Source organism: Oncorhynchus mykiss, chromosome 2 (assembly GCF_057628025.1).
Source record: "Oncorhynchus mykiss isolate SJ-2025 chromosome 2, ASM5762802v1, whole genome shotgun sequence".
Classification (NCBI taxonomy): domain Eukaryota; kingdom Metazoa; phylum Chordata; class Actinopteri; order Salmoniformes; family Salmonidae; genus Oncorhynchus; species Oncorhynchus mykiss.
The window spans coordinates 98,861,367-98,878,866 of record NC_143023.1 but is presented as its reverse complement, the minus strand read 5'-3'; the positions used below and the strand labels follow the sequence as shown (position 1 = coordinate 98,878,866).

The following is a 17,500-nucleotide window of genomic DNA, read 5'->3' as shown; positions in this document are numbered from 1 at the left end:
TCTGTCTCTCTCTCTCTCTCTCTCTCTCTCTGTCTCTCTCTCTCTGTCTGTTTCTCTCTCTCTCTCTCTCTCTCTCTCTCTGTCTCTCTGTCTCTCTGTCTCTCTCTCAATTCAATTCAATTCAATTCAAGGGGCTTTATTGGCATGGGAAACATGTGTTAACATTGCCAAAGCAAGTGAAATAGATACTAACCAAAAGTGAAATTAACAAAACAAAAAAAGGAAAGTAAACATTAAACTCACAGAAGTTCCAAAAGAATAAATACATTTAAAATGTCATATTATGTCTGTTTACAGCGTTGTAATGACGTGCAAATAGTTACTAACAGGAAGTGCTAACCTCTCTCTCTCTCTCTCTCAATTTAAGGGGATTTAACAGGATACTAACAGGAAGTACTAACCTCTCTCTCAACACCTTATTCTCTGTTGCAGAAGCGTAACCATGGGGAAGGGATGCATCACAGCAACCAAGTACTTCCTGTTCCTGTTCAACCTCATCTTCTTTGTAAGTGACATCACTCCTATCATTACTTGTCTGAATGGAAGTTGTTAATGTTTTCACTGTCATTTGAATATCGTAGGCAGTTTGAAAACGAAAGGCTGTAAGATAGTTAGAAAGGTAAATGTTACCTGCCAACCCGAGAAGTGTCTCTTACTGGAGCAGTCATCTCACAGAGACAGAATCAGTGGTTTTCAGATAGAGCCTTTATTTAACCAGCTAGTCCCATTTAGATCAAAAGACCTTATTCGCAAATAAGACCTGGCAGAGAATCCTCCTTTCAAGGGAGACCTGGCAGAGAATCCTCCCTTCAAGGGAGACCTGGCAGAGAATCCTCCCTCCAAGGGAGACCTGGCAGAGAATCCTCCCTTCCAGGGAGACCTGGCAGAGAATCCTCCCTTCAAGGGAGACCTGGCAGAGAATCCTCCCTCCAAGGGAGACCTGGCAGAGAATCCTCCCTCCAAGGGAGACCTGGCAGAGAATCCTCCCTTCCAGGGAGACCTGGCAGAGAATCCTCCCTTCAAGGGAGACCTGGCAGAGAATCCTCCCTTCAAGGGAGACCTGGCAGAGAATCCTCCCTTCAAGGGAGACCTGGCAGAGAATCCTCCCTTCAAGGGAGACCTGGCAGAGAATCCTCCCTTCAAGGGAGACCTGGCAGAGAATCCTCCCTTCAAGGGAGACCTGGCAGAGAATCCTCCCTTCAAGGGAGACCTGGCAGAGAATCCTCCCTTCAAGGGAGACCTGGCAGAGAATCCTCCCTTCAAGGGAGACCTGGCACAGAATCCTCCCTTCAAGGGAGACCTGGCAGAGAATCCTACATATTGTAGGACTAACTGGTGGGTTCAATCTAAACCCAGACAGCTGAAACTGGCTCATCAACTCCTCTATTAAACCATCACTAACTCTCTACCTCTCCTCCCCCAGACAGACTGACTCTACCTCTCCTCCCCCAGACAGACTGACTCTACCTCTCCTCCCCCAGACAGACTGACTCTACCTCTCCTCCCCCAGACAGACTGACTCTACGTCTCCTCCCCCAGACAGACTGACTCTACGTCTCCTCCCCCAGACAGACTGATTCTACCTCTCCTCCCCCAGACAGACTGACTCTCTACCCCTCCTCCCCCAGACAGACTGACTCTACCTCTCCTCCCCCAGACAGACTGACTCTCTACCTCTCCTCCCCCAGACAGACTGACTCTCTACCCCTCCTCCCCCAGATAGACTGACAGTCTACCTCTCCTCCCCAGACAGACTGACTCTACCTCTCCTCCCCCAGACAGACTGACTCTACGTCTCCTCCCAAGACAGACTGACTACCTCTTCTCCCCCAGACAGACTGACTCTACGTCTCCTCCCCCAGACAGACTGACTCTACCTCTCCTCCCTCAGACAGACTGACTCTACCTCTCCTCCCCCAGACAGACTGACTCTACGTCTCCTCCCCCAGACAGACTGATTCTACCTCTCCTCCCCCAGACAGACTGACTCTACCTCTCCTCCCCCAGACAGACTGACTCTACCTCTTCTCCCCCAGACAGACTGACTCTACCTCTCCTCCCCCAGACAGACTGACTCTCTACCTCTCCTCCCCCAGACAGACTGACTCTCTACCTCTCCTCCCCCAGACAGACTGACTCTACCTCTTCTCCCCCAGACAGACTGACTCTCTACCTCTTCTCCCCCAGACAGACTGACTCGCCCATTGTCTGTCTCTCTCGCTGTCTGTCTGGTCTGTCTGTCTCTGTGTCTGTCTCTCACGCTGTCTGTCTCTCTCGCTGTCTGTCTGGTCTGTCTGTCTCTGTGTCTGTCTCTCTCACTGTCTGTCTGGTCTGTCTCTCTCGCTCTCTGTCTGTTTGTCTGGTCAGTCTGTCTCTCTGTCTGTCTCTCTCGCTGTCTGTCTGGTCTGTCACTCTCTTTGTCTGTCTGTCTCTGTGTCTGTCTGTCTCTCTCACTGTCTGTCAGTCTCGCTGTCTGTCTGGTCTGTCTCTCTCTGTGTCTCTCTCTGTGTCTGTCTCTGTGTCTGTCTCTGTGTCTGTCTCTGTGTCTGTCTGGGTTAATATGTGGTGGTGGAGGGGTGTGGGGTTTCCATTTCCAGGCCAGGGGAGGTGGTGAATTAGCGGGACCCTCTCATCGTTTGGGGAGACGTCCCCTAGAGACCTCCTAGACATAGTCCCTCTAAATTACACATGGGGTCTGTACTTAGACTTCTTTATAGCCTTGTTACCAGGGAGATGATGGTGCCACTAGCGCTAGAGGTGTTCTGGGCTTGAAATAAGAATGAAAGGAAAACCTCAGATCAGGTCCAGACCTCTTAGTTCTGGTCTAGACTTACTGTCTGTTACTAGTCTAGCTCCCTTTCAGCTGTTCAGCCTCGCTCTTGTGCCGGTTTCCTGAACACACAACCTAGAACTTCCTGGTGTAAAAAAGCACTTTGAAGATTTTACTTAATCTGTATCTGGGAAACTGTCCCTCTATGTGTTCAGTTAGTCTGAGTCTGATTAGAGAGAGAGGCAAAGAGAGATGGAGTGAGAGGATCTTATCAGTCCCAGTTGGGAGAGAGGAGAGGAGATGGGAGGGGAGGGAGGGAGGGGGGAGAGGGGAGAGGAGAGGGGAGGGAAGAGAGAGGGAGAGAGGAGAGATAAGAGACGGGAGGGGAGGGAGGGAGGGGGGAGAGGGGAGGGAAGGGAGAGAGGAGAAAGAAGAGATAAGAGAGGGGAGGGGAGAGAGAGAGGAGGGGAGGGGAGGGAAGGAGGGAGTGTGGAGAGGGAGGAGAGGGGAGGGAAGGGACGAGAGAGAGAGGGAGAGAGGGGAAAGGGGAGATAGTGGAGGGAAGGGAGAGAGGAGAAAGAAGAGAGAGGGGAGGGGAGAGAGGAGAGAGAGAGAGAGAGAGAGACAGAGAAGCAGAGAGATCGAGTACATTCTCACCCTCTGTCTTGTTTTCCAGTGTTTTATCTCACAGATCTGGTATCTGCACTGACCTCTATATTTTCAGTTGTGTACTTGGCGGCCTTATATACTGTAGCTACTGTTAAGCAAAATGTGTGAACTTCTGTGTCCTCTGTAGATCTGTGGAGTGTTGATCATGAGCTTTGGACTGTGGGTCCTTCTGGATAACCAGAGCTTTATCGCTGTTCTGCGTAAGTTACACACACACACACATACACACACCACACACACACACACACACACACACACACACACACACACACACACACACACACACACACACACACACACACACACCACACCACACCACACCACACCACAACACACACACCTACACCACACACACACACACACACCACACACACACACCACACACCACACCCTCACACAGAGACAAAGCAGTCTGTTCTGATACTTGTCAAGTCAATGTGAGGATTGAAAAGTGTGCTTATCAGATCCTAAACCGTTACTACCCAGTCTGTGTCCAATCCTAAACCCTTAGCCCAGTCTGTGTCCAATCCTAAACCCTTAGCCCAGTCTGTGTCCAATCCTAAACCCTTAGCCCAGTCTGTGTCCAATCCTAAACCCTTAGCCCAGTCTGTGTCCAATCCTAAACCCTTAGCCCAGTCTGTGTCCAATCCTAAACCCTTAGCCCAGTCTGTGTCCAATCCTAAACCCTTAGCCCAGTCTGTGTCCAATCCTAAACCCTTAGCCCAGTCTGTGTCCAATCCTAAACCCTTAGCCCAGTCTGTGTCCAATCCTAAACCCTTAGCCCAGTCTGTGTCCAATCCTAAACCCTTAGCCCAGTCTGTGTCCAATCCTAAACCCTTAGCCCAGTCTGTGTCCAATCCTAAACGCTAAGCCCAGTCTGTGTCCAATCCTAAACCCTTAGCCCAGTGTGTGTCCAATCCTAAACCCTTAGCCCAGTCTGTGTCCAATCCTAAACCCTTAGCCCAGTCTGTGTCCAATCCTAAACCCTTAGCCCAGTCTGTGTCCAATCCTAAACCCTTAGCCCAGTGTGTGTCCAATCCTAAACCCTTAGCCCAGTCTGTGTCCAATCCTAAACCCTTAGCCCAGTCTGTGTCCAATCCTAAACCCTTAGCCCAGTCTGTGTCCAATCCTAAACCCTTAGCCCAGTCTTTGTCCAATCCTAAACCCTTAGCCCAGTCTGTGTCCAATCCTAAACCCTTAGCCCAGTCTGTGTCCAATCCTAAACCCTTAGCCCAGTCTGTGTCCAATCCTAAACCCTTAGCCCAGTCTGTGTCCAATCCTAAACCCTTAGCCCAGTCTGTGTCCAATCCTAAACCCTTAGCCCAGTCTGTGTCCAATCCTAAACCCTTAGCCCAGTCTGTGTCCAATCCTAAACCCTTAGCCCAGTCTGTGTCCAATCCTAAACCCTTAGCCCAGTCTGTGTCCAATCCTAAACCCTTAGCCCAGTCTGTGTCCAATCCTAAACCCTTAGCCCAGTCTGTGTCCAATCCTAAACCCTTAGCCCAGTCTGTGTCCAATCCTAAACCCTTAGCCCAGTGTGTGCAGTTAATGTGGATTTTATTTTACTGGCCCCACTCCCACGAACCCCACCCCAAGGGTAAAGGGCTATTATCTCAGAGCAGAGGGATGTAGGCACTGAAACTAAAACGTGACCCTCACAGGAAAGCATGTGGTACGCTGTGGTACACTCAACCACTAGAAACAAGAAATCTATCTGGTCACTCAACCACTAGAAACAAGAAATCTATCTGGTCACTCAACCACTAGAAACAAGAAATCTATCTGGTCACTCAACCACTAGAAACTAGAACTCCATCTGGTTACTCAACCACAAGAAATCCATCTGGTCACTTAACCACTAGAAACAAGAAATCCATCATCTGGTCACTCAATCACTAGAAACTAGAACTCCATCTGGTCACTCAACCACCAGAAACTAGAACTCCATCTGGTCACTCAACCACTAGAAACTAGAACTCCATCTGGTCACTCAAACACTAGAAACTAGAACTCCATCTGGTCACTCAACCACTAGAAACAAGAAATCTATCTGGTCACTCAACCACTAGAAACTAGAACTCCATCTGGTCGGACAACCACTAGAAACTAGAACTCCATCTGGTCACTCAACCACTAGAAACTAGAACTCCATCTGGTCGGACAACCACTAGAAACTAGAACTCCATCTGGTCGGACAACCACTAGAAACTAGAATTCCATCTGGTCGGACAACCACTAGAAACTAGAACTCCATCTGGTCACTCAACCACTAGAACTCCATCTGGTCACTCAACCACTAGAAACTAGAACTCCATCTGGTCACTCAACCACTAGAAACTAGAACTCCATCTGGTCGGACAACCACTAGAAACTAGAACTCCATCTGGTCGGACAACCACTAGAAACTAGAACTCCATCTGGTCACTCAACCACTAGAACTCCATCTGGTCACTCAACCACTAGAACTCCATCTGGTCACTCAACCATTAGAAACTAGAACTCCATCTGGTCACTCAACCACTAGAAACTAGAACTCCATCTGGTCGGACAACCACTAGAACTCCATCTGGTCGGACAACCACTAGAAACTAGAACTCCATCTGGTCGGACAACCACTAGAAACTAGAACTCCATCTGGTTGGACAACCACTAGAAACTAGAACTCCATCTGGTCACTCAACCACTAGAACTCCATCTGGTCACTCAACCACTAGAAACTAGAACTCCATCTGGTCACTCAACCACTAGAAACTAGAACTCCATCTGGTCGGACAACCACTAGAACTCCATCTGGTCGGACAACCACTAGAACTCCATCTGGTCGGACAACCACTAGAAACTAGAACTCCATCTGGTCGGACAACCACTAGAAACTAGAACTCCATCTGGTCACTCAACCACTAGAAACTAGAACTCCATCTGGTCACTCAACCACTAGAAACTAGAACTCCATCTGGTCGGACAACCACTAGAAACTAGAACTCCATCTGGTCGGACAACCACTAGAACTCCATCTGGTCGGACAACCACTAGAAACTAGAACTCCATCAGGTCGGACAACCACTAGAACTCCATCTGGTCGGACAACACTCACCAGGATTTCATAGCATCACTTCAAAATTCGCTAAACGTATATTTTGACGTGTTTATTCCCCATGGTTACAGGGTTAAAATGGAAACGACTCAAAAGGGTTAAGTTTAGGTATTCATTCCGATGGTGGGGGATAGGTTATGATTTGGGGAAGGCTTAAAACAAAATCATTTAAATCAATGTACTCTTTTCCGTCAAGTATCATCAATTATTCTACCGGCTTGCTAGAGAATTGCTAAACTGCTGCCCGTTTGTACCCGTGCTGGGCAATAGTTCTGACTGTTTTCAGTGAGCGCCCAGGAAGACATACATATAAATCATATATCCTGATGCCTAGTCACATTATACATACCAGTGCATTCAGGAAGTATTCAGAGCCCCTTGACCTATTCCACATTTTATTACGTTACAGCCTTATTCTAAAATGGATTAAATCATTCCCCCCCCCCCCTCATCAATCTACACATAATGATAATGATAATGACAAAACAAAAACAGGTTTTTAGAAATGTGCAATCATGATCAATCAGGGAGAAAGTGACCAAGAACCTGATGGTCACTCTGACAGAGCTCCAGAGTTCCTCTGTGGGGATGGGAGAACCTTCCAGAAGGACAACCATCTCTGCAGCACTCTACCAAGGAGGCCTTTATGGTAGAGTGACCAGACAGAAGCCACTCCTTAGTAAAAGGCACATGACAGTCCGCTTGGAGTCAAAAGGCACCTAAAGGACTCTCAGACCATGAGAAACAAGATTCTCTGGTCTGATGAAACCAAGATTGAACTCTTTGGCCCATCTGGAGGAAACCTGGCACCATCCCTACGGTGAAGCATGGTGGTGACAGCATCATGCTTTGGGGATGTTTTTCAGAATCAAGGGAAAGATGAACGGCACAAAGTACAGGGAGATCCTTGATGAAAACCTGCTCCAGAGTGCTCAAGACCTCCGACTGGGGCGAAGGTTCGCCTTCCAACAGGTCAACGACCCTAAGCACACAGCCAAGACAATCCAGGAATGGTTTTGAGACAAGTCTCTGAATGTCCTTAAGAGGCCCAGCCAGAGCCCAGACTTGAACCCGATCTTTGGAGAGACCTGAAAATAGCTGTGTAGCGACGCTCCCCATCCAACCTGACAGAGCTTGAGAGGATCTACAGAGAACAATGGGAGAAACTCCCCAAATACGGGTGTGCCAAGCTTGTAGCGTCATACACATGAAGACTCGAGGCTGTAATCACTGACAAAGGTGCTTCAACAGTACAGAGTAAAGTGTCTGAATACTTATGTAAATGTCATATTTCTGTTTTTCATTTGTAATAAATGTGAATTTTTTTTATAAAAATCTGTTTTTGCCATGTCATTTTGGGGTATTGTGATGTCATTTTGGAGTGTTGTGATGTCATTTTGCGTTATTGTGATGTCATTATGGGGTATTGTGATGTCGTTATGGGGTATTGTGTGTAGACTGATGAGGGGAAAAACAATGTAATCTATTTTAGAATAAGGCTGTAACGTAACAAAATGTTGAAAAAGTCAAAGGGCCTGAATACTTTCTGAATGCACTGTAAATCAACGTTCTCAGACCACGGGGAAGTGACAGGCTCTCTTTTTAGGTTTGTTATCAGGCCATCTCAAGCAGTCATATCCTGTGTTTGAGAATAGCATCTTACATCACACCTACTAACCCTGTTCATAGACAGTGTCACTTCCCTAGAGTGACACACACACACACACACACACACACACACACACACACACACACACACACACACACACACACACACACACACACAGATGTTGTCAGGTCTGTTTCGTGTGAGGAGGTAACAGAGATGCCCACCACCTTTCCTACACTAGTTGTTTGTTTCTTAACACCACAGACAACAAGTCAGTAGGAAGCCCCACTGTTGTCTCGCCCTTAACCTACAGAGAGGAAGGCCAGCCAGGGAATCATGGATAGGAAAGCTACCTACTATAAATCTGCCTGATTCATTGTAAATGTTTTCAATGTGTTCAGCCTCAGCTGGGAGCTGCAGTATCTCTTAGAGGAGTCCTCAGTGATGTTTCTTTTCATTTGAGAAACTTTTTGTCACTTTCTTTTTGAACTGCTTTGGAGGCTTGTCTTGGAGAATAGTTCCATGCAGCAGGAGGTTAGAGTGCATCTAACCCTCTGAGCCAGATCTCACTGGTCTCTCCAAATCCACCTAACCCTCTGAGCCAGATCTCACTGGTCTCTCCAAATCCACCTAACCCTCTGAGCCAGATCTCACTGGTCTCTCCAAATCCATCTAACCCTCTGAGCCAGATCTCACTGGTCTCTCCAAATCCATCTAACCCTCTGAGCCAGATCTCACTGGTCTCTCCAAATCCACCTAACCCTCAGATCTCACTGGTCTCTCCAAATCCACCTAACCCTCTGAGTCAGATCTCACTGGTCTCTCCAAATCCACCTAACCCTCTGAGCCAGATCTCACTGGTCTCTCCAAATCCACCTAACCCTCTGAGCCAGATCTCACTGGTCTCTCCAAATCCATCTAACCCTCTGAGCCAGATCTCACTGGTCTCTCCAAATCCACCTAACCCTCTGAGCCAGATCTCACTGGTCTCTCCAAATCCACCTAACCCTCTGAGCCAGATCTCACTGGTCTCTCCAAATCCATCTAACCCTCTGAGCCAGATCTCACTGGTCTCTCCAAATCCACCTAACCCTCAGATCTCACTGGTCTCTCCAAATCCACCTAACCCTCTGAGTCAGATCTCACTGGTCTCTCCAAATCCACCTAACCCTCTGAGCCAGATCTCACTGGTCTCTCCAAATCCATCTAACCCTCTGAGCCAGATCTCACTGGTCTCTCCAAATCCACCTAACCCTCTGAGTCAGATCTCACTGGTCTCTCCAAATCCATCTAACCCTCTGAGCCAGATCTCACTGGTCTCTCCAAATCCACCAAACCCTCTGAGCCAGATCTCACTGGTCTCTCCAAATATCCCTCTGAGCCACGTCTCACTGGTCTCTCCAAATCCACCTAACCCTCTGAGTCAGATCTCACTGGTCTCTCCAAATCCACCTAACCCTCTGAGCCAGATCTCACTGGTCTCTCCAAATCCACCTAACCCTCTGAGCCAGATCTCACTGGTCTCTCCAAATCCACCTAACCCTCTGAGCCAGATCTCACTGGTCTCTCCAAATCCACCTAACCCTCTGAGCCAGATCTCACTGGTCTCTCCAAATCCATCTAACCCTCTGAGCCAGATCTCACTGGTCTCTCCAAATCCACCTTTCCCTCTGAGCCACGTCTCACTGGTCTCTCCAAATCCACCTAACCCTCAGATCTCACTGGTCTCTCCAAATCCAGCTAACCCTCTGAGACAGGAGTCTATATTTAGGCTGGAACGTCCATAGGGGCCTAAGTAATGAGATGCGATAGAGAAGAGTTTGACAAGTAACAACAAGAACTGTGTTTTCCCAGATCTCTCAGTGACTAACACACACACACACACACACACACACACACACACACACACACACACACACACACACACACACACACACACACACACACAAAAACTGGACCTGTTTCCCAGACCTCTCAGACTGGGTCCTCTATCTTCTCTGGTCATGTATCTAGTTACAAGTCTCCCTCCAAAAAGAGGTTACTCATCTCAAGGGACTTTCCTGGCCAAAATAAAGAAGGCTAAATGATTTATTTCACTAAGAGAGAGAGAGAGATTCTAAGAGAGAGAGAGAGATTCTAAGAGAGAGAGAGAGAGAGATTCTAAGAGAGAGAGAGAGAGATTCTAAGAGAGAGAGAGAGAGAGATTCTAAGAGAGAGAGAGAGAGAGATTCTAAGAGAGAGAGAGAGAGATTCTAAGAGAGAGAGAGATTCTGAGAGAGAGAGAGAGATTCTAAGAGAGAGGGAGAGATTCTAAGAGAGAGAGAGAGATTCTAAGAGAGAGAGAGATTCTAAGAGAGAGAGAGAGAGAGATTCTAAGAGAGAGAGAGAGATTCTAAGAGAGAGAGAGATTCTAAGAGAGAGAGAGAGAGAGATTCTAAGAGAGAGAGATTCTGGAATGACTGCCACTGCATCACATCCAAGGCCACTGACTGTTGATTGGAGACTGCTGTTTAGGCTATCTTTTAGCTGGGCTGGCGTCCACAACTGCTGATCTGGGATCAGTTCCTCTCTGTTCATAGCTTCTTATTCAGTATGATCTTAAACTGATCCTAGATCAGCCCTCGTACTCTGAGACATTTGTGTAAATATGGGTCTGACTGGATGTTCCAACCAAGGTCAGTGTCGAGCTTATCGTTGGCCAGGAAGGGACATAACACAGAGCACAGCCCGTCCTCTTCATCATCCTAGAACGGCAGCTCAGACTCACTGTTATTTATTATCCAGCTGTTCCTACAGATTACATCCTGTATGCTTCCCCTGCTTCCTGGGACCGACCTTGAAGATAGCCCTTCCTTCTCCTATCCATATCCCCTTCCTCCTCCTACTCCATGGGACGGGCTCCTATTCTGTCTACTCTCCTCCTCCTATCCATATCCCCTTCCTTCTCCTCCTCCTATCCATATCAACTTCCTCCTCCTCCTCCTATCCATATTCCCTTCCTTCTCCTCCTCCTCCTCCTCCTATCCATATCCCCTTTCTCCTCCTCCTCCTCCTATCCATATCCCATTTCTCCTCCTATCCATATCCCCTTTCTCCTCCTCTACAGAGCAGCAGGCCCACTGTAACTAACTAGCAGCTGCAGGCCCACTGTAACTAACTAGCAGCAGCAGGCCCACTATAACTAACTAGCAGCAGCAGGCCCACTGTAACTAACTAGCAGCAGCAGGCCCACTGTAACTAACTAGCAGCAGCAGGCCCACTGTAACTAACTAGCAGCAGCAGGCCCACTGTAACTAACTAGCAGCAGCAGGCCCACTGTAACTAACTAGCAGCAGCAGGCCCACTGTAACTAACTAGCAGCAGCAGACCCACTGTAACCAACTAGCAGCAGCAGGCCCACTGTAACCAACTAGCAGCAGCAGGCCCACTATAACTAACTAGCAGCAGCAGGAACACTGTAACCAACTAGCAGCAGCAGGCCCACTGTAACTAACTAGCAGCAGCAGGCCCACTGTAACTAACTAGCAGCAGCAGGCCCACTGTAACTAACTAGCAGCAGCAGGCCCACTGTAACTAACTAGCAGCAGCAGGCCCCCTGTAACTAAGTAGCAGCAGCAGGCCCACTGTAACTAACTAGCAGCAGCAGGCCCATTGTAACTAACTAGCAGCAGCAGGCCCACTGTAACTAACTAGCAGCAGCAGGCCCACTGTAACTAACTAGCAGCAGCAGGCCCACTGTAACTAACTAGCAGCAGCAGGCCCACTGTAACTAACTAGCAGCAGCAGGCCCCCTGTAACTAAGTAGCAGCAGCAGGCCCACTGTAACTAACTAGCAGCAGCAGGCCCACTGTAACTAACTAGCAGCAGCAGGCCCACTGTAACTAACTAGCAGCAGCAGGCCCACTGTAACTAACTAGCAGCAGCAGGCCCACTGTAACTAACTAGCAGCAGCAGGCCCACTGTAACTAACTAGCAGCAGCAGGCCCACTGTATCTAACAAGCAGCAGCAGGCCCACTGTATCTAACAAGCAGCAGCAGGCCCACTGTATCTAACTAGCAGCAGCAGGCCCACTGTAACTAACTAGCAGTAGCAGGCCCACTGTAACTAACTAGCAGCAGCAGGCCCACTGTAACTAACTAGCAGCAGCAGGCCCACTGTAACTAACTAGCAGCAGCAGGCCCACTGTAACTAACTAGCAGCAGCAGGCCCACTATAACTAACTAGCAGCAGCAGGCCCACTGTAACGAACTAGCAGCAGCAGGCCCACTGTAACGAACTAGCAGCAGCAGGCCCACTGTAACTAACAAGCAGCAGCAGGCCCACTGTAACTAACTAGCAGCAGCAGGCCCACTGTAACTAACTAGCAGCAGCAGGCCCACTGTAACTAACTAGCAGCAGCAGGCCCACTGTAACTAACTAGCAGCAGCAGGCCCACTGTAACTAACTAGCAGCAGCAGGCTCCTCTGATTATTATATTTTATTTTCGACACAAAGCCTTGACTCTACAATGTGTTGAAAGCGTCTCACAGGGATGCTGGCCCATGCTGACTCCAATGCTTCCAAAATGTTGGGTCAAGTTGGCTGGATGTCCATAGGACGGGTGGTGGAACATTCTTGATTCACAGGGGAGACTGTTGAGCGTGGAAAAACCCAGAAGCGTTGCAGTTCTTGACACAAACCGGTGCACCTGGCACCTACTAACATACTCAGTTCAAAGGCACTTGAATCTTTTGTCTTGCCCACTCACACTCTGAATGGAGCACATACACAATCCATGTCTCATTTGTCTCAATACTTAAAAAAGCTTTTTTAACCTGTCTCCTCCCCTCCATCTTTAACCTGACTCCTCCCCTTCATCTTTAACCTGACTCCTCCCCTTCATCTTTAACCTGACTCCTCCCCTTCATCTTTAACCTGTCTCCTCCCCTTCATCTTTAACCTGTCTCCTCCCCTTCATCTTTAACCTGTCTCCTCCCCTTCATCTTTAACCTGACTCCTCCCCTTCATCTTTAACCTGTCTCCTCCCCTTCATCTTTAACCTGACTCCTCCCCTTCATCTTTAACCTGTCTCCTCCCCTTCATCTTTAACCTGACTCCTCCCCTTCATCTTTAACCTTTCTCCTCCCCTTCATCTTTAACCTGACTCCTCCCCTTCATCTTTAACCTGACTCCTCCCCTTCATCTTTAACCTGTCTCCTCCCCTTCATCTTTAACCTGACTCCTCCCCTTCATCTTTAACCTGACTCCTCCCCTTCATCTTTAACCTGTCTCCTCCCCTTCATCTTTAACCTGACTCCTCCCCTTCATCTTTAACCTGACTCCTCCCCTTCATCTTTAACCTGTCACCTCCCCTTCATCTTTAACCTGACTCCTCCCCTTCATCTTTAACCTGACTCCTCCCCTTCATCTTTAACCTGTCTCCTCCCCTTCATCTTAAACCTGTCTCCTCCCCTTCATCTTTAACCTGACTCCTCCCCTTCATCTTTAACCTGTCTCCTCCCCTTCATGTTCCCGAGTGGCGCAGTGGTCTAAGGCCCTGCATCTCGGTGCAAGAGGCATCACTACAGTCCCATTTTAATTTTTTAATGTTTTATTTAATCTTTATTTAACCAGGTAGGCTAGTTGAGAGCAAGTTCTCATTTACAACTGCAACCGGGCCAAGATAAAGCAAAGCAGTGTGACACAGACATCAACTCAGAGTTACACATGGAGTAAACAATAAACAAGCCAATAACACAATAAACAAGTCAATGACACAGTAGAAAAAAGAAAGTCTATATACAGTGTGTGCAAAAGGCATGAGGAGGTCGGCAATAAATAGGACATAGGAGCGAATAATTACAATTTAGCAGATTAACACTGGAGTGATAAATGAGCAGATGATGATGTGCAAGTAGAGGTACTGGTGTTCAAAAGAGCAGAAAAGTAAATAAAATAAAAACAGAATGGGGATGAGGTAGGTAGATTGGATGGGCTATTTACAGATGGACTATGTACAGCTGCAGTGATCCGTTAGCTGCTCAGATAGCTGATGTTTAAAGTTGGTGATGGAAATAAAAGTCTCCAACTTCAGTGATTTTTGCAATTCGTTCCAGTCACTGGCAGCAGAGAACTGGAAGGAACGGCGGCCAAATGAGGTGTTGGCTTTGGGGATGATCAGTGAGATATACCTGCTGGAACGTGTGCTACGGGTGGGTGTTGTTATCGTGACCAGTGAACTGAGATAAGGTGGAGCTTTACCTAGAATAGACTTATAGATGACCTGGAGCCATGACCTGGGTCTGGTAGCGATATGTAGCGAGGGCCAGCTGACTAGAACATACAGGTCGCAGTGGTGGGTGGTATAAGGTGATTTGATAACAAAACGGATGGCACTGTGATAGACTGCATCCAGTTTGCTGAGTAGAGTATTGGAAGCTATTTTGTTGATGACATCGCCGAAGTCGAGGATCGGTAGGATAGTCAGTTTTACTAGGTTGAGTTTGGCGGCATGAGTGAAGGAGGCTTTGTTGCGAAATAGAAAGCCGATTCTAGATTTGATTTTGGATTGGAGATGTTTAATATGAGTCTGGAAAGAGAGTTTACCGTCTAACCGACACCTAGATATTAATAGTTGTCCACATATTCTTGGTCAGAACTGTCCAGGGTGGTGATGCTAATCGGGCGGGTGCGGGCAGCGAACGGTTGAAAAGCATGCATTTGGTTTTACTAGCGTTTAAGAGCAGTTGGAGGCCACGGAAGGAGTGTTGTATGGCATTGAAGCTCGTTTGGAGGTTAGTTAGCACAGTGTCCAAGGAAGGGCCAGAAGTATACATAATTGTGTCATCTGTGTAGAGGTGGATCAGGGAATCGCCCACAGCAAGAGCTACATCATTGATATATACAGAGAAAAGAGTCGGCCCGAGAATTGAACCCTGTGGCACCCCCATAGAGACTGCCAGAGGACCGGACAACATGCCCTCTGATTTGGCACACTGAACTCTGTCTGCAAAGTAGTTGGTGAACCAGTCATTAGAAAAATCAAGGCTATTGAGTCTGCCGATAAGAATACGGCGATTGACAGAGTCGAAAGCCTTTGGCCAGGTCGATGAAGACGGCTGCACAGTACTGTCTTTTATCGATGGCGGTTATGGTATCGTTTAGTACCTTGAGCGTGGCTGAGGTGCACCCATGACTGCCTCTGAAGCCGGATTGCATAGCGGAGAAGGTACGGTGAGATTCGAAATGGTCAGTGATCTGTTTATTAACTTGGCTTTCGAAGACTTTAGATAGGCAGGGCAGGATGGATATAGGTCTGTAACAGTTTGGGTCTAGGGTGTCACCTCCTTTGAAGAGGGGGATGACTGCGGCAGCTTTCCAATCTTTAGGGATCTCAGACAATACGAAAGAGAGGTTGAACAGGCTCGTAATAGGGGTTGCAACAATGGCGGCGGATAGTTTTAGAAAGAGAGGGTCCAGATTGTCTTGCCCAGCTGATTTGCATGGGTCCAGGTTTTGCAGCTCTTTCAGAACATCTGCTCTCTGGATTTGGGTGAAGGAGAAGCTGGGGATTCTTGGGCGAGTAGCTGCGGGGGGGCGGAGCTGTTGGCCGGGGTTTGAGTAGCCAGGAGGAAGGCATGTCCAGCTGTCGAGAAATGCTTAATGAAATGTTCGATTATCACGGATTTATCGGTGGTGACCGTGTTACCTAGCCTCATTACAGTGGGCAGCTCGGAGGAGGTGCTCTTGTTCTCCATGGACTTTACAGTATCCCAAAACTTTTTGGAGTTAGAGCTACAGGATGCAAACTTCTGCTTGAAAAAGCTAGCCTTTGCTCTCCTGACTGACTGCGTGTATTGGTTCCTGACTTCCCTGAAAAGTTGCATATCGTGGGGACTATTTTACGCTAGTGCAGTACGCCGCAGGAAAAGAATGACCAGGCATCCTCGACTGACGGGATGAGGTCAATATCCTTCCAGGATACCCGGGCCATGTCGATTAGAAAGGCCTGCTCGCAGAAGTGTTTTAGGGAGCGTTTGACAGTGATGAGGGGTGGTCGTTTGACCGCGGACCCATAGCAGATACGATATGAGGCAGTGATCGCTGAGATCCTGATTGAAAACAGCGAAGGGGTATTTGGAGGGCAAGTTGGTCAGGATAATTTCAATTAGGGTGCCCATGTTTACGGATTTAGGGTTGTACCTGGTGGGTTCCTTGATGATTTGTGTGAGATTGAGGGCATCTAGCTTAGATTGTAGGACTGCCGGGGTGTTAAGCATATCCCACTTTAGGTCACCAAACAGAACGAACTCTGAAGCTACATAGGGGGTGATCAATTCACAAATGGTGTCCAGCTGCACAGCTGGGAGCGTAGGGGGTCGATAGCAGGCGGCAACAGTGAGAGACTTATTTTTGGAGTTGTTTGGGTATAGACCTCATCAATTGATGCACCGGTACTTCAATCTAACTTACATAACAACAACAAAAAATCAGCATCAAAATCCATCAGTTTAAACTAGATACAGTTGAAGTCGGAAGTTTACATACACCTTAGCCAAGTACATTTAAGCTCAGTTTTTCAAAATTCCTGACATTTAATCCTAGTAAATATTCCCTGCCTTAGGTCAGTTAGGATCACTACTTTAATTTAAGAATGTGAAATGTCAGAATAATAGTAGAGAGAATTATTTATTTCAGCTTGTATCTTTTTCATCACATTCCCAGTGGGTCAGAAGTTTACATACACTCAATTAGTAGCATTGCCTTTCAATTGTTTAACTTGGGTCAAACGTGCACCAGTCCCTCCTGCAGCAAAGCACCCCCACAACATGATGCTGCCACCCCGCGCTTCACGGTTGGGATGGTGTTCTTCGGCTTGCAAGCATCCCCCTTTTTCCTCCAAACATAACGATGGTCATTATGGCCAAACAGTTCTATTTTTGTTTCATCAGACCAGAGGACATTACTCCAAAAAGTACAATCTTTGTCCCCATGTGCAGTTGCAAACCGTAGTCTGGCTTTTTTATGGCTGTTTTTGAGCAGTGGTTCTTCCTTGCTGAGCGGCCTTTAAGGTTATGTTGATATAGGACCTGGTTTACTGTGGATATAGATACTTTTGTACCTGTTTCCTCCAGCATCTTTCCAAGGTCCTTTGCTGTTGTTCTGGTATTGAGTTGCACTTTTCGCACCAAAGTACGTTCAGCTCTAGGAGACAGAATGCGTTTCTTTTTTGAGAGGTATGATGGCTGCGTGGTCCCATGGTGTTTATACTTGCGTACAATGGTTTGTACAGATGAACGTGGTACCTTCAGGCATTTGGAAATTGCTCCCAAGGATGAACCAAACTCGTGGAGGTCTAAAAAAAAATGTTCTGAGGTC

At 47.7% G+C, this 17,500-nt stretch overlaps 1 protein-coding gene across 1 annotated transcript in view; it reads left to right on the top strand.

Annotated features, from left to right (window-relative positions):
* Positions 1-17,500, top strand: part of LOC118943872 (CD82 antigen) — a 53,949-nt gene that overhangs the window by 9,738 nt on the left and 26,711 nt on the right. Inside the window, exons 2-3 of the mRNA XM_036960349.2 lie at positions 433-505; positions 3,567-3,639. Coding sequence (XP_036816244.1) covers positions 443-505; positions 3,567-3,639 — 136 coding nt within the window. The 5' untranslated portion in view covers positions 433-442. The remainder of the gene's footprint in view (positions 1-432; positions 506-3,566; positions 3,640-17,500) is intronic.